General features: G+C 40.7%; 1 protein-coding gene across 1 annotated transcript in view; it reads left to right on the forward strand.

The window, feature by feature from the left end:
* clcn2c (chloride channel 2c) overlaps positions 1-18,544 on the forward strand; it is a 162,942-nt gene that overhangs the window by 71,206 nt on the left and 73,192 nt on the right. Inside the window, exons 3-5 of the mRNA XM_030066320.1 lie at positions 11,666-11,797; positions 13,165-13,293; positions 14,701-14,834. Of these exons, the coding sequence (XP_029922180.1) occupies positions 11,666-11,797; positions 13,165-13,293; positions 14,701-14,834 (395 nt within the window). The remainder of the gene's footprint in view (positions 1-11,665; positions 11,798-13,164; positions 13,294-14,700; positions 14,835-18,544) is intronic.

Genomic DNA, 18,544 nt, shown 5'->3' on the forward strand with positions numbered 1-18,544 from the left:
GCTTTAGAGGCTGTTCCACCCTGTCAGGAATAAAATTCTGCAGGGGAGACACTAACCATTTGCAATTTTAAAGGTAAAAAAAAAGCTTGAAAAAGTAAAATTTACATAATCTCACTGAATATCTGCACAAAAGCTGTGGTAGCTTCACCCCAAAAGCAGTACACTCAGTCTCAGTGGCCACTGCAATCTGTAACTGTACTTCCTGTCTCATTATTGATTCAGCTCAGCCATTGGTTCAGGGCAGGAGGTTGTTATGACTGCAGAGTGTGGGGTCACACTGTCCCCTGGAAACCAGAGGGTCAACTTCAGGTTGGCTGGCATAGCTGCTGTGGTTGCAAAGCGTTTATTGGACAGTGTGAGACTTCAAGAAAAGGGCAGGGATCGGGATGAGGATGGGGGTGTCCTGTTGCCCCGACAACCTAATGTCTTCATTAAAGATGATGTTAGGACCATGGGATCGATCCATGTGTGTTTGCTTGAAGATGAAAAGCTTTATTGATTGAGGGACTTTAAAGTTTTAGGAAGGAGTTCAGCACTCAAATGCTTTTAGAGATAAAAAATGAGCACAGAAAAGGGAGGAGGAGAGAGAAAGATAAGAGGACTCCTGCAGACCATTAACCTCATACCACCACCACCTCTTTTTAGACCCATTTTGGGAAGGATAAGTGAGGTTTCGGGGGGAGATAAAAGGTCAACAGTAGATGCCAAATAGAAGTGGTAAACATCTGAGAGCTGGAAACAAGAGGATTGATTTGAGATGCAGCTCAGCACTGTGTCAAGTTAATCTAGTCATAAACCTGTAATAAACATTGTGTTTGGGTCATTTGCCTATTTATTTCTGTCTTTATGTAGATTGTATAAGGGTTAGAACTTCATGATGGAAACATTTGACAGCCATTTCCATTGTCATTTATATGTCATAAGTTGTTGCAGTAATTTTTGGGTTGATACCACAAAATTTAACTATTTTTGACCACTCAAGAATTGATAATAAGGGTCAAATATCCCTCCAAAATACCTCATTGAGACACCAAGACTTTGAGGAACACCATAGAAAAAGTCATGCTTTGATTTGGTGTCAAAAACTTTTGCCATTTGGAGATTTCTGTAAGAATTGCATTTTTCAGGATGGATGGCGAGCATTCTGTTCTGGAAATTGGTCACAAACTCGCCCTTATTGCCAATTTACCTGGAAAACCAGACATCTTCTGAATGCCCTCAGTCTCTTGTTTGTGGTTGTAAAGTTTGATGAGGCTTTGATTATCCTAGAAGTCACAATAGTTCATTTTATACAATGACTTAAATTTTCAAAAAATGGTCTCGCTACAATGAAATGGCTACTATGGGCACCAGCATCATCACACATGAATAAAACTGGGCACATTAAATCCACAAGTTCTTAGCTTTCCATTCAGACCCAATTTATGTAACTCCTAGACCGTTAAGGCCACAGTCTGCACAAATACACCATTTTAGAATAGGCGTAAATAACACATTTGTACTGCATACAAAAAGCAAAAAGCTGCGTGGTTTTTCCCCAAACTGCATGGAATTGGCATAAGGTGGGCACGTCTGCAAAGGGGAGACCCGTGGGTGACCATAAAAGCCATTTCTATTCACATATCAAGGAGATCTAAGGTGGAAAATGGCCAGACTTTTTCCCCTTGCCAAAATTTAGCCTAACTTTCGAGTGACATTTAACATGGCATACTTGGCACCAATGTATTCCTTAGGTCATCTTCATATGATGCCAGTATCTTCAATCCCACTTTAAAATTGAGCCCGCGGGCATTTGGACTGTTAACAGGTTAAACATAAAAAGCCCAGTTTCCTGTACTCTATAATATTATAGAATGTAGCCTTCTGGTTTTGCTGTTGTATTTGAATAGGAATGGAAATGACTACTACAAGAGGGTAATGGCAAAAGAGACCGGGGTTGAAAATGGTGGGCTGGAAGGCAACACCATGTTACTGCTTTACCAGCTTTACCAGTGTGTGTGTGTGTGTGTGTGTGTGTTTGAGAGGTTGATGAGTGAGTGTATTAGTACTTGTCGGGGAGTGCATCTGAGAATTCACAGGACGGCACACACTCTGCAGTAAACAAACCTAAGATGGATGCTGCATCAGGACACACGCACACACACACACACACACACACACACACAGCAGAATCAGCAGCTATATATCGGTGCTCGATGTGCCAGTTCCCCTCCCTAATTTAAATCAAAGCATCATGGCCAGCGGTGTGCACACATAGTTTTGGTGCTGATTCTGCCATCCTTTGAGAAGTGCATTACAACTTAAAACCACCAAAGACATGGTGTTGTGTAGGGAAAAAAAAGAAAAAGACTAGAGGTCTGTGCTTTGGGAGGACGCTTAGAGACCATCTGTGAAACTCTACAATAGATTTTAGCCTTGTATGATCAGCAGATACCAGCCTGTTTTGCCAAGATTTTTCAGGCAGAATAGAATTTTGTGTTTGCTGCTCGTAAAATCCATAGCTTTGCAACATTTATAGCAAATCGACTTGATGATGTTTGCCGACATTTCACTGACATTTCACTTAAATGGAGAAAAAGATTTCCCCTTTGAGCGTGTGGGTTTTCGTTTTTTTCTTAACTCCCGTTTGGAGCATTAAACATACATTAAACACACTCCGGAAGTGATTCAAGAGGGGATGCAGAAGCTGTTTTTTGCATAATAATTGTGGTGATTGTGTTTGTGCTGTTGTGTGTAATTGTGTGTGCGTTTGCGTGTGTGTATGCCATTACACCTCATTAAGCAGACATTGTACTGCAGCCATAAGCCGGGTGTCACAACCATCGTTACTTCGTGAACGAACGAGCAAACAGAGTGATTGAGTGCGAGACGAGGTGCTTCGCCTGCTCGCCCGGGACCGACACCGACGCCTTTACAGCACATTTACATAAACATCACCGCCTTTTACATCTCATTAGCATAGAGAACACATCAACACGAGGGAGGGATGGATAGATGGACCGACGGATAAGGAGGAAGGGAGGGGAGAGTGGAAAGGAGAGCTGTTTGGAGAAAAGGGAGATGTGTTGCAGATTGAAACATTAATAGATGCGTTGTCGGTTTTATTGCCCTGACAATGTGTCTTTGCCGCCTTGCAGGGCCAATTTATCTTGTTAGTTTTCCTCCTTTCTTGTTTCACTCCCTTCTGATCTCTCCTCCTGCCTACACTCCAGCACAAACTCAGATATGACTCCTCTTATCTCTTATCTCTATTGGGGTTAGGCCCATATATCACTTTGTCGATATTGGCCTTTTATTAAAAGTCAGATATCAGCCAGTCAGTGTTGATCGTCTTGATATAATAGAAGTTCTTCTTGACCACAGCTAGAGAATATGCTTTTAGTATTATTACTTTTTAACCCCACTAGCAATAGTATCAGGCTCTATAGATGGCACTGTTGATCGATCGGTCAGTGTGTTCATCATTTAGGTCATGTGATCGGGGATTGCAGTTGGCATGACTACATGTCTTGTATAGAAAGAATGGTGGGGGAAATAATCCTTTCTAGTCAATAGAATGACTGAATCACTAAGGGACATTTGAAATTACATACACTGGCATACACTGGAAGAAAACAGGTGAGGGTCATACAAATTTGAATTAGTTAAATTTAAAATATTGTTTGTTTGTTTGTTTGTTTTTTCCCCTCCCTGGCCAAACAATTTGGTCATTTCTCTTTGGCTGCCCCATCTGTCTGTCTTTATGATTGGCACAGGGCAGATGTCCGTCATGTTGAATGAACAATAACAGACATTACACAATGAAGAAATGATGAATGTCCACTGCAGAAAAAATTAAGGGTATCACTCGGTGTCTCTGCTGACGTCGTCTTATTAAAATCAAAAATGACTTGTAGAAAAAGGAAGACAACAAACTTAGGGGAATCAAATGAGTACTGAAGGAGTTGCTTCTGCCTCACAACAATGGCCACAAAATGCGCAGTTGGCTTGATTATAACTTTGTGTTTGAGCTGTTTTGCTCTTATTATGAGCGGCAACATATTCGGATCGAATGATTTCAGGATTGCCAGTTAAACTCGGCACCTGGCATTCCTGTTTTAATCTACAGGGCTAAATCAGGGAAACATTCATTATGCTCAGTGATTGGACAGTGGGACAGTGGCATTGGAGAGCTTTGAGGAAAAAGCACAAAAACATTTTATTAATTATGCACTGAGCATTGTTTTACCAGCGAAAACTCTCGGGAGGATCAAGTGGAAGAAAATGGTGAGAGCTTTTTATTTCAGAGCACTCTAAAATCCTCCAGTGTTCCCTCATCCTAAATAATGTACAGTCACAAAGTATGACTTTTTTTTTCCAATAAAAGCATAGTAGAGATACTGCAATATGCCATGAATAAAAATCTGAGAGAAACCCTTCATTTTTATTCTATAATCCCCTGGCTGTGTTCTTGTCATGATCACGATCATAATTTGAATACTGAATATGACTGTAAAATTTAAAACCTGAATATGAATGTACAATACCAGCCATTGGCATTCAGAGGCCTCAGTCCAAAAATGTCCGCATTGGCCTTCAAAAACCCATATCGGGGTTACATGCTTTTCCTTCTGTCCCCTCTTTTTCTCTTCCTCAGGCACTTGTATCGCGCCCCCACCTCTCCACTATCTTTCAAAGTTGCTGTCTAAAATGAGAAAGAGCTGAATGGTCAGATTTGCCTATCCATTTTAATTCTAATCTAATTAAGCTGGTGGTTTTAAACACAGCCAGGCATTTCTAATTGAATCTCTGCCTTATGCATGAAGCCACATAATAGATGCAGGAGCACATACGCACACACACACACACACACACACACACACACACATGCATGCACACACAAAAATGGGGGTAGGCCTCATTGGCATGACTGTGCAAAATTGGGGCATTAATAGCAGGCTATTTTAGCCTTTACACCTATACATAGCTGTCACCTTGCATAACAAATGAGGGCAGTGATTTGAATAATTGGGCTTTTTATGGAAACCGTTGCAGGGATTCTGCACCGCAAGTGTTTTCCCTCTTGGATGTATATTTATTCACACTCACTCTCTTTCTCTCTCACATAAACACGTCATATACAGTAAATGCCACAATTAGACAGATATATAGGTTTGTAAATCTTTGGCTTTTATTCCATATTTTTATATGGCCAGTGTTGTCTACCTCCAGTATAATGGATATGATGCAGTTTGCTTGACTGTACAAAGAATTCATTGTAGAATTGATGAGTGCTACCCAGGTTGTCTGTGTGAGAAATGTTTAACCTGTTAGGAATGCACACAATTATGAATATGTTTATCATCCCAGCTTCCAGTGGACAGTTTTAGTGTCCGATGGTGGTGTGAATACTGTTTCAGTTCCAGTCTTAGAATAAACAAGAAGAAATATCTATTATTTTTATGCCTCCGCACCGGTGACAGCCATGGCCGGAGGCATTATGTTTTTGGCTTGTCTGTCCATCCACCCATCTGCCTACACATACAGTACATCCGTCCCATTCTTTTGAAAGTGATATCTCAGGAACAGTTGATGAAATGTCTTCAAAGTTTACACACGTCCATTTGGACTCAAGGATGAACTGATTACATTTTTAGGTCAAAAGTCAAAGTCACTGTCACCTCACAAAACATTTTTTTGGCCATAACTACAACAATTCCTACACTAATTATCACAAACTCTCACGCAAATGTCAAAATGGATAAAACTATTCAAAAGGTCAAAGGTTAACTTCACTGTGACATCATAATGGTCTGCAAAAGCACTTTTCTGGCCATTATTCAACATCCTAACTCAGCATTTTCACTTCACTTTTGCTGATACTGAGCTTCAGGTGATTATCAATTATCATGTGACAAAGCTTTCTATCAGTCCTCTGTACCCCTTTGTATAAATAGTCTCTAAGTGAAGACTGCATGTTTCGCACTGGAAATTATTGACTGGAACCATAGTTGTCAATATAGTGATAATTTCCATTTTGCCCAAAATACACTTAAAACCTTCCCTCAAAGTCTTGTGGAGGCATACAACCACAAGCTGATCATTCTAGTTTGGACTTTTGGTTTAGGAGGTGGGTGTAAAATTTGAAGGTATTGAGTACTGGCTTTTGGTAGTATCAGTAGCGCTGGTCTTAGGTGTATATAAATAAAATCCATCGTTACTGCAGTGTGTTCTATATGTCCTGGCAGTAATAACACTCTCCCATCTGATCAGAAAGCAAAACACATGACATCATTGCTGTCACGATTAGCTTCATGCCTTGAAATCACAAATGAGCGGACCGGTATCTAATATTCATATGGTTCACCATCTACACACACACACACACACACACACACACACACACACACACACACACACGCACAGTTACTTCATGCTAGGTCATGCAACCGGATGCACTGTTGTATCCAAGGCAACCTAAATTAGTCTCAGCAGGTATGTGGGCATTATGTCTCTTGCCGGGGAGAAAGCGAGCGAGGGTGAAAAGAATAGATAGAGGGAGGGATAGATGAGAGTGTATTGAGTGTATGAGCAGGAGGAGTGGAGGGCAGCAAATACGGCCTGAGAGAGAGAGTGAGAGAGGGAGAGAGAGAAGGAGATGAGTCAAGTCAGAGGTTTAACGTGATTAGCAGAAAGCAGGAAAAGGAAGAGGAGGAAGAAGATGGCTGTGGGGGGATGATGGGATTGAAGGGGGGTGGGGGAGCGGCGCACAGGGTGAGTCAGAAAGCAATGAGAGTGATGGGGAGCTAGCATGCTGCTTATTGCATGCCATGAAGAATAAAGTCAGCGACCACTCTGTAGGGTGTGTGTGTGTGTGTGTGTGTGTGTGCGTGCTGCAGAAAAAGCTATTAAGCAATACCAGCACAGACAGAGCTAACTAAATTACATCTCCAAGAAGACAAGATTACACTTGCTGCTAGATGTACACACACACACACACACACACACACACACACACACACAGAGAGCTAGAGATGAGTATATATCCCTTCATGTTAAGAAGTAGAAAGAAATCATGTCTGCATGCTCATGTACACACACACACACACACACACACACTTGCACACACAACAGATTCATTCAGGCCGACTAGTGTCTGGGTGACAGAAGGGGTTCAAGAGCACAGATGGCCCGTGGGTGAGATGACGTCGACACACACATACAGACATGCATACACACACACACACACACACACAAAGACATGCACAAACAAATATAAAAATCTAAATATATGCATGTAAGAAGTTTGTTTCTCAGAACTGTCACAATTAAGTGTCTGCAGAGTGATGGGAAGCAAAGGCGAATCGACTTTCCGTAGTGTGTCAGACAGCCATGGAAGGTGTTGATTAGGAAATGTGTGTGTGTGTGTGTGTGTGTGTGTGCGTGCATGTGTGTGTCTTTGTGTGTGTCTGATGTTTTGTCTCCATCCCCACATCATTCTTCATTCACTTCCTGAATGTCAGCCAGCTGTGATGTTGCCCTTCCCTCGACTATGGAAATTCATAGACTGTATGTTTATGTCATTCAGCTGAAGCTCTTCCAGTATTAATGGACACATGCTGGTTGGTGCCTTTCAGTTCAAGGATGACGTCTTGACAGAGATACACCAAGGTGTGCAGCAAATTGGCTCATTGGTCAGCGTAACAAATAAAGTGATAAGAATGAAAATCATCCATGCGTCCCTTGTAGATTGTCGACTCCGAAGCTCCATTCTGATATTTTAGCGTTCTTTTAGCCACTGGGTGGCAGGGGCACCCCCTCGTCTTTAATATGTTTTGAGATGTTTCAGAATATACAAAAAAAAAAAAAAAAAAAAGGCAAAAAATGTTTAACAAAGAGTAAAGGTCAATGTTGTGGCGGTTGTTTTTTCTAGAGCTGCAGCCAACGCTTCTTTTCATTACTGATTGATCTTTCCATTATTTTCTTGGTTAATCGATTAATTGTTTGGTCTGTGAAATGTCAGAAAATGGTTAAAAATGTTCACAATGTTCAAATCACCATTTCCCACAGCCCAAGGTGACACCCTCAAATGTCTTGTTAAGTCCCAATCAACAGTCCATAACGTAAAGATATTTTGTTTACTGTCACAGAAGAATAAAGAAACTAGAAATATTCACATTTGAGAAGCTGGAATCAGAGAATTTGGAATTTTTTTTATTAAAAGTGGCTCAGATTGATTATTCATTTTGAATAATTGTTTTGAGACACTTACTGGCCTAATTGTTTCAGCTCTATTTTTTTCCCCCCTTTTAAAATATATTTTGAGTCAAAACATTAACATTTAGCCAATCAAAATATATTTGTAGTGGCCAGTTATATGTCTTGGTTGACCATTTCCATTTTTACCTTGTATACATAATACATTTTTGACCACTTTTTTTGTTATTTGAAAGACAGATCTAAAAAAAAAAAAAAAAAAAAAAGAAGAACTGAAAGGGACTGCTTTCAAACCGCCAAAATGATGCAAAAAAGCTGGAGTGCTTTGATAGAAATGCTTTAATATTGAAGTTCAATTTAAAAGGGAATGCTTCCACATAAATGCAAAGCCTTTTTGGGATAGCTTTATTGAACTCCCTTGTTCCCACTTAGAGAGGAGAGCAGCAGTGAGCCAAACAGAAGGTGCAGACTGAATATAGTCAAAGTCACATAAAAGAAGGAGCAAGATAAAGTTTTATTCTGTCCTGAGACAACAGCCCAGTGTCAAACAATCCGTCTGCCTCATAAAGTAAGAAGCTATTTCAATCTTGACTTAGCAAAGTAAAGAGCTTCTTAATGAGTCTGTCACAAATTTCTTCATTATCCAGTTAAACCCACCAAGATGAGCTTTTTAAATCAGTTCAAACCCACCTGGAGACCAACTCTTCAAGTCATTATGAGTTTAAACTCATAATGGAGAACAGCTCTTTAACCTTTAAATTATTTGGCAGCAGTTTCCATGATGAGGTACCAGAATAAAGATACTTTTGTCTAATTCAGCTCTGACCTTAGGGACAGATAGCAAAAGCAACTCCTGAGAGCATAAACATTTTTTCCAGCATTACCAGAGCATGAATGATGAGGAAGCAGACCCAGATTGGCCTTGTAGCTTTAATGAGGGAAAATGTGCGAGTGGAGGGAGCTGGAGGTGGAGGGATGTTTGGGATAAAAGAGAGTGCATCTTCATCTGCTTGCCATATCACTTGACTCAAAGGAATAGTTGATTAAAATGCTGCGTAAAGGTAAGAGTACTAATTGACAAGGACTGCCAAGAATAGGGGGCGAAAACAGAATGTCTAATTTTTCCATCTTGCTCTCCCAAAAGGAAATAGCCTGTTGTCTAACACAAGTGAGGAAGGATATTCTCAATGACATGAAACAGGCTACTGAAGAATTGAAGCTATTGAAAGTCAACCATGAAACATTAAAAGTAAACATCTTGAGTGCTACATTTACATTTTACATGTTCTACATGGTGAAGATTAGAGGAGAAACTAAAAGGGAGAGACAAAATGTGTGTGTGCACGTGCTTGAGTGTGTGTGTGTGCACATGCTTGAGTGTGTGTGTGCTATGGCAGTCATTAGTGAGAAGGGCCCCCTGCTGCTCCAAGTGTCATCTCACAGCAGTGAAGAACGGAGAAACGAGGACAAGCTAGGAGGAGGGAGGAGACGAGGAAAAATGAGGGGATGAAGAAAAAAATGGTGTGAATGAGGCAATATGAATTATGGTTTGTACTAATGAATCATCAAATGAAAGTGTTTTGTTCTGTGATCAGTCATAATTAGTAACATAATGTGTATGCATGTCTTACACTGGGTGGTATACAGTATACTATCGACTCTGAGTTCCCTGTTGATTTTAGGTGAGTATAGCGGACCTGACTGTGCATCACAGACCGGTTTGTGTGTGTGTTTTGCTTTATAGTGCTTCCATATGCCTCTGTGCTGTGTGTTTAATATACTCGATCAATCTGCAGTCCATTTGTCTTCACACTCTAGCCCCATAGCATTGTAGGTTATAATGTGCTAACATGAGTGAGTGTGGCACCACTGTTCGTGTGCAGTTTGTTGCTGAGCGTTGCCGGTTCATGTCGTCCATCATTTTTCCTCGTATTACACTGATATTGTTTGATCCTAACCTCCATTGGTTACGGTTGGCACTGGAAAATGGAATGAACACGTCATCTCTCTGAGGTTATATGAATTTTTATTTGTGTTCTTCTCCATCACTACCAGCTGAATTTCCATTCAAACTTGTTTTATAATTTATGACATACCAAGGTAGAGAGGCAGGACAGAAATGGAAAATTTAACAACTTTTCTTAAAGGATAACTGATGAAATGACAAATTTGTAAAAAATTGGTCCATTAATGAGCAAGAACGCTTTGGCTGGCAGCTTCAGCTGGCGGCTGCAGTGTAATCACACAAGGCAAGTTTACCCATCAAAGTCCCTTAAAAGTGCTTTTTAGCATTTCTACTCCATTTTGTCACTTATATTCCACTCAAAATGGTCAAGACCTGATGGTCTGCGTCTGAGTGTTTGAACCCATTCTAGCCACAACTTCAGTTTGTCCCAGTGTTTTTTTTTTTTTTTTTGGATTATTATTGTTATTTTTTGACACTTTTTGATAATATTAAGGTACAATTTCTGTCCTCCAACACAACAAACTCTTCAGCACCCGTCTCTCTAACTTTCACTCACATTTCCATAGTTGTCTTCCTGCAACAACTCACCTCACACAAGATTTCAGAGTGAGACTTCACCTTGAGCGAGACCTCTGTTAAGGTCAGTGTCTGTCAGTGGCAAAACAAGCTCTTTCAGTTCATGTAATTTGAGGGCGAACTTGCCCCGTGTGATTACATTGCAGCCCAATTTGCAGCTGCCGGCTGAAGTGATCTAGCTCAATACTGGACCAATTAAAAAAATGTTATCCCTTTCAGTCATTTGGACCCCAAAAGTTGGAAAAACAACACCCAGGTTGGAAAATACCAGAATTATCCTTTAAATTCTGACATTTTTTAGGTTTGTGTGAGACAATATGAAGATGACACCCGCCTTTTGTTGTTAAAAAAAAGATGAAAACACATTTATCAAATAAATTATTAAGTAGGCTATTTTTGTCTGTCCAATATCTGTCCATCTCCACCTTCCCAAAATATCATAGGCACTGCCCCTCCCATGTATTAATACTTATTTTTGGTTGAATATTATTTGGCAGATAGGTACCTTGGATCGATGACCATGTATTCAATCATCTGTCCATCACGAAAAATGTCAGAAATTATCGAACAGATTTTGACAATATTTGGGGAAATGACACATCTCATCACTGCCAATAACAATTAATACCTAACATTTCAAAAGGTCGGCCAAAATCTTCTGGAGAGATGGATGGAAATGCAGCTATTGTCAGCAACTAAAGTTGTCCGCTTTAGCTGCTGTTATTGGCTCTTATTGGTTAATAGATAAAAAAAAAAATTCCAGCACTCTAAGATGCATCTTCCTAACCTCCAAAGCCAATTTTGAACAGTCTAGACCTTTTGAGTCCAGCTCAGTGCCAACTCCTCCTTCGTTGCTCAGTAATGTCCTTCAGGTATTTGTTTGTCACCCTAACATGGCGTTAAGTCATCTTCGTTCCCTCCCTTCAGTCTGCACGGTCCGCTGTCAGAAGTTCCTGATCTCGCGGGTCGGCGAGGACTGGATCTTCCTCATCCTGCTGGGACTCCTCATGGCTCTGGTCAGCTGGGTGGTGGACTTCTGCATCGCCATTTGCCTACAAGGTGAGGCATGGACGGAGAGAGATGAGACAGAAGAAGGTTGAGAGGGAACAAAAAGAAAAAGAAGAGAAGAAGGAGGCTGCGAGAAAAAGCCAGAGCGAATGAAAGAGGAATGCATGGGTAGACTGATGGAGAGATGGGAGGGCAAGAAATAAAGTAAGGGAGGCAGGAAGTTTAGAAAGACAGATGGATGGATGATAGAAGGATTGGATTGGAGGGACAGATTAGGGGAGGAAAAGCATGCATAGATAGAGGGGAAGAGGGAGGGAAGGAGTCATTTGATGGAAAGAATGAGGAATAAGGGAGGTAGGAGGGAAAAGGAGTGATGGATGAATGGAGTCAGGACGGATTTGAGGGAGGCGGGAATCAACAGACAAATGGTTCGAAAGAAGAAGGGCAAAAGAGATGGGTGTATGAAAAGATAGGAGCATATAGCTTCACTGAGTTTATTTTTGAAAGACTATTAACCCATCAGGTACATGATAGGGACTGAGAAAGGGAAAAAAAAAAAAAAGGTTTATCAGCTTCCAAGGAAGAGGGGTATAGATGATTGAAGAAGGTGATGAGAGTCGATGTGAAGCTTGAAGGGACCGTCTCTAATTCAAGCAGATGTCTCACGCTGCGTATGTGCACTGTCAAGGAGAAGCTAACCTAGTCTTGTCTGTTCCCGCTACGCTATACAGTGCTTTTAATTGGATACAGGAACATGACTAACCACCCGACCTGAGAGCTCTCACACACACTCATACACACACACACACACACACACACACACATATACACACGCATGCACACACACATACATTATGCCACTAAATGGTTTATATGACAGTTCTCCTGTATGCAGCTAAAGATGACGCTAAGCCAACACTCAAGATGCTCACAGCGACCACACACATGCTTAAGTGTGTGTGTGTGTGTGTGTGTGTGTGTGTGTGTGTGTATGGGTGGGTGGGTGTACATGCACAATTCACTGCAATTTTTCTTCTCGACATCTTTGCTGGATAACTACATTTATCTTGTGTAAGGAGTGTGAATAGGTTATTGGTGTGTGTGTGTGTGTGTGTGTGTGTGTGTGTGTGTGTGTGTGTGTGTGTGTGTGTGTGTGTGTGTGTGTGTGTGTGTGTGTGTATAGCACATCTATACATGTTTGCATGCATACGCACTGCTCATACCCTTTCTTATGGTGTGTTTTGTGTGTGTGCGTGTGTATCTGTGTCTCTGTGTGCCTGAGTGTGGTTTACCCATTTTCTTCTGGTCATATATATGTGTTGGCTTGTGTGTGTGTGTGTGTGTGTGTGTGTGTGTGTGTGTGTGTGTGTGTGTGTGTGTGTGTGTGCGTGCATATGTGTGTGTGCGTGTGTCCACAGCACAGAAGTGGATGTACGGTGGTCTGGACAGTAATGTGTTCCTGCAATATCTGGCCTGGGTCACCTACCCTGTAGTTCTCATCACTTTCTCCGCCGGCTTCACCCAGATCCTCGCCCCGCAGGCCGTTGGTATGACGAACACACACACACACACACACACACACACACACACACACACACACAAGCACTTATACACACTTATACAGAGATATTGACAGAGACCACCAACAAAAAAAAGAAATACAAGCAGAAGAAAGACACAAACAATGTAAAAGAACACACACACACACACACACACACACACACACACGCACACACACACAAGGTCAGAGACATACATTGTGACTGAAATGGATATGTGGGTGTACATAATGGTAAAGACTGCACACTTTTGCTCTCTCTCTCACACACACACACACACACACACACACACATACACACACACTCCAACACACATGTAGGGAAAAATGCTAATGACATTAGCATAGCTGCTGTACGCTAAACTAAAGACAGTCAATCACTTGTGGCAAACAACATGAAATTAAACTTTCATGATGCTTAAGGGGAAACTGGGCCTTTTGCAGCAGCAAATGGTAATTGGATACAGCAAAGAAAAATAGGTTATAAATAAATAGATCAAATGGTGTGTATTTCAACAAAACCATAACCGTTAATTACAGCCGGAGAAATAAGAGTGAAAAGGACAAGAAAAATGAATGAAAACATATGTAATAGGACAATATACTAAGTAGTGGGAAACAACAGGAAAAACATATAAAGAAAAAAAAATCCAGTTCTATGTAGGATACGATAAAACTGAAGAATATGAGGAAACAAATTCTTGATATGTGAACATTTTCTAGTTCAGTGTTACTGTTGTTTGTCGTGTATTTAGTGTTTCAAAGTTTTTCATGTTCTGGACCCCCAAGTTGACTCTCGTTAAGCCTTGGATCCCCGCTTGAAGTGATTTTGCCCTCAGGACTCTGATACGAAGAAGAAGAAGAAGAAGAAGATATTTTGGTTCTATATATTGCATATATTGTACGATATATAATGTTAAAATAATCACTTTGCAATGTCTAGTGAATTAATCATATGAGACCTGAGTAATTTAACTTGATTTCTCTCAAAAACATAGAGAAAAATGTAATTGAAAAGTAGCAACAACAACAAAAAAAAAGTGATATATTATTTGGAAAAACAAGCAAATAAAACAATACCTTAGAAAAAATAACTGACTAAATGACTAACTAAATGAAGAAATAATAACTATAAAAAACAAGAAAACTATATTTATAATTATTAAAATGAGATATTTAACCATCAGATCAGTGATGCTGGAACAGTCAACATCAGTATAATTGTCAGACCCTCAGACCCTTGGTGTCCCGGGACCCCAGTTTGAAACCCGCTGATGTAATCTAAACAAGAGGGTGGGTAATCTGAGGTAAACAGACAATGTGTTAGACATTAGGGAGTGACAGTGTGTCTTTAAACTTAAATGAAGCTGCAGCCGCCCGCTGTGCTCCCATGCAGGTTCGGGTATTCCAGAGATGAAGACCATTCTGCGAGGAGTGGTGCTGAAGGAATATCTGACCTTCAAAACTTTTGTGGCCAAAGTCATCGGGCTCACCTGCGCTCTGGGCAGCGGCATGCCCTTGGGCAAGGAGGTAACACACACACACAATCCCCTCCCACACACACACACACACACACACACACACACGCACGCATGAAAAATATGCTATCCCTACCCTGTGGCTCTTATTCACCAAGCATTTGTTGAGGTAATTGAACACGCAAAGCCTCTGCGATGACAGAAAAAGGAGCTCTTGTAATTCCCTAATGGTGCTCTGTGAGTGTTGCGTTCGCCACAGAAAAATCCAATCTGTGTGTGCGCAAATGCTCCTCATCCATATGCAGATAGGGATCTTGCGTGTGTTTATTGCATAAATGATACGACTTTGGGTCTTGATCATGTAAATTTGACTTTGCAAACAATTCACAAAACATCTTGCAGTGTAGGCATCCTGCTGGAGACGTAGTGCATACAAAATCATCAAAAGGTGCTTTTAGTGCGCACTCAGGTGAAGCCCTTAAAGTCCCCATGACATGACCATAATCACAGTAAGATCATGTTATGTTTTAGAGTAATTAGGAGGATTAAATTATTAAGATAAGAATATTTGAATGCAGACATTTGAGAGTTTGTTGAAATAACAACAAAACAGCCTATAGTCTACGACAGATATGAAAAAAGTAATATGCATAAGTTAATTTTAGAGTGTTTACACAGAAGAACTGTGTCTCTGTCTGTGTTGGGGCTTTTCAGTTTATTGCAGCAGCTGTGCGTCCCTCTGCCAAGACGACACTCATGGCATCACAGATTTTTGTCCATAGTTGACATTTTGAATCTGCAGAACTGACGCTCTGGAGATTCACATTTTCTTTCTTTCTTTCTTTTTTTTTGTAAGTTCATCTAACAGAGCTTCGGTTTAGTTCGGTTCAGATTCAGCTCAGTTCTCACAAACCGCATAATCAATAGTCAACTCTGATTTGAGTTGCTGAAGGTCTCTTTCTTCCTACAGCCTCGTTTCGTGGCAGAGTATTTTGCACGTTTTGCTGCCTTTATATAGAGTTTAAGGAGCGTTTCCTTATGCTAATCACAAATTCATTGTCATGGGATTCATTGTTCAGCACACCCGGGAAGAAGTGCATATGGATGGTTAATAACAGTTGGTGAATCAGGAGTTGATTTCTCTTATTTTTTTTCTCTTAACAGAAAAATAACAGAAATGTAAGAAAATGCTGCTGCATGTGGCCAAGTGTTCAGACTTTAATACATTTAAGTCACTGGTCTTGAGCAGTAGTCAAGTTGTGCACTTGCAGAAGACAGGGAGAAGGGAGCTGCAGTCTGTACTGGGCTAGAATTAAGCAATGTTTATTACCCAATATACTGTATATCTTACACTATTGCATGTAGGATGCTTTTGGGTTGAAGAAATCCCTTTATCCATTCTGAGTCTCCAGGACAGGTATGCATAATAATAATCCCTCAGCAAAGAACAGAATGAGGAGGTAGAGCAAAATCAAGGCTATATCAATTTTGGTGACATTTGACAGTAACGGTACAGTTTTATTTTATTTTACTTCATTTTGGCCAAAAAAATATCTTTTTTTCTCTCGATTTTCACGGGACAATCAAAGTAAATACTTGAGTCATGCAAACAGCATTTTTATGGGGAATTTGTGTTGTGTAAACTGCTTAATCAGACTACCACCTTAATCACAGTTGGCAACAGTTGCATTATTGTGGGCATTTAAACATAGCAGGATGGAAATGGTGCAATTTGTTAATGCAATGACCCACTAGAGCCGTTTTTTTTTTGTGTGTGTGATCGCTTGATTTGCATAAATACTTTAGTGAGTAGGATTCGCTTTGTTTCCACAGACGAGGAGCAAATTCTCACAAACCTTTGTCACCGTGCTCGGGCATGTTTTCTTGCACAGCACAACGCTGTGAGGAGATAGTAGACTATGTTAGGAAAGCATGTGGCACACACACACCGCATACTGACACCTATCCAAATCAATCGGTCAATCAATATGTGATTCATAAGACAAAGGGGCTCTGGCACAATTGTTGTTGTTTTTTTTCTTTCTTTTTTTTTTTTTTTTTCAAACACCCTCCGGGAACCACACACATACACACACACATACACACACACACACACACACACTCACACACTGTGTGTCACGTGTGGCTCTCACAGCTTTCACATGGCAGTCAGCTCTCCCCTGCTGGTACTCAAAGACTGAAAAAGAGGAAAGACAAGCCCCTGGAAGGAGGCTGAGGAAAGACTTCAAAGAGCTGAAATTAGTCAGTTCAGTTACCCTGCTGTGTGTGTGTGTGTGTGCGTGCGTGCGTACGTGCGTACGTGTGTGTGTGTTTGTGTGTGCGTGTGTATGTGTTTGTCCCTAATTTACATAAGCTGACCATTATATGTCTATGTGATCACTGCTGGCCTTGTGAAACAGACATTTTCAACTTGGCCTCTTTACTCAGTTTGTGGCGGCCCTGCTGTCTGTCTGAGGTGCAGTGAACCAACATGAACTAACACGGCTCCCATGATTGACAGCATTAGACCAAACACGGGAAAATACATGTGACCCGGTGACCAAGGTGGCAGCGGGCTTGAATGCCAGCTTAATGTATCGCATGGCCTGAAGTAAACCTTAAACAAAAATCAAGGGATGCACTGATGTGGGCTGCAGGGGCCGATTCTGATTGCCAGGATTTATTTATTTATTTATTTATTTTTTGGAAATGCCATCATCGTGATCACCAATTCAATCACCAGCTGAACCAATGTATTTTACCCACATGCTCCACTAGGCCTGTCCTGAATACCCTTTTTTCTTTCATATTTATCATTGACTCTTACTGACTTTTTGGATAATTGCTCTATCTGTCTATCTGTCGTACATGATTGACACTCAGCCCTCTTGTGATCAACCGATTTAAAGCGAGCCAACACTGCAGATGTCTTCAGCATCTTTTTCAGCCTCAGCCTTTTTCTCCAAGTGCTGAGATTATATTTGAGTAGCAGCGGCATGAAAAACTACCCAGATTTGTCATGTGAAAGTGCACAGCAAGCATGAATAGTAAAATTCCATTACAGCACAGATTCTGTTCTTATGGGTCTGACAGCCCTAACCATGTGTAAATAAATCATACAGTAGATAGTATCCAAACATGGCAACTGAATATAAATTCGTGCATCATGACATGTGGTGTTTGCTCATCTGTCTCCACTGGTACGACGTGAAATGTTTTTCTTTCTTTCTGTCCAATATCAGAAACTGATCAAATTTAAACCAGTGTTAGCTTTTTTTTAATTAAAAAAAAAAACAAACAAACAAAAAAAAACAGCTAGTGGTCAGTCTGTGTCCTCCAAATCCAATACGATTGGCATATTATAATTTGATAATATAGTTATAGATTTATTGTATAATTAATCAATGCAGCACTGGGTGTGTATAGCATACTCATGCCATTGTCTGTAATGTATCACTGGCATACTGCGGTACAGGAGCTACTCCCTCCCTCTCTCGTTCAGATTCTTGTTCCCTACATCCCTGCAGCATGAATTACAAATGATTCACAAATGACACACCAGCAGCTGATATGCTTGGGTTCAGGTTGAGAGCGCTGAGTGTGAAATCTGGAGCGGGAGAAAGAGAGCAATGAAGGAATGAAGGAAGGAAGGATGGTACAGGATTGACTGTGGAGACCTTCTGTAAATCCAGTTGGATGGAGGGAGTAAGGTGTTGGAGTGGACACTTTTTTTTTTTTTAACTTCCTCAATTTTTAATGGCG

This window comes from Myripristis murdjan, chromosome 13 (assembly GCF_902150065.1).
Source record: "Myripristis murdjan chromosome 13, fMyrMur1.1, whole genome shotgun sequence".
NCBI classification, from domain to species: domain Eukaryota; kingdom Metazoa; phylum Chordata; class Actinopteri; order Holocentriformes; family Holocentridae; genus Myripristis; species Myripristis murdjan.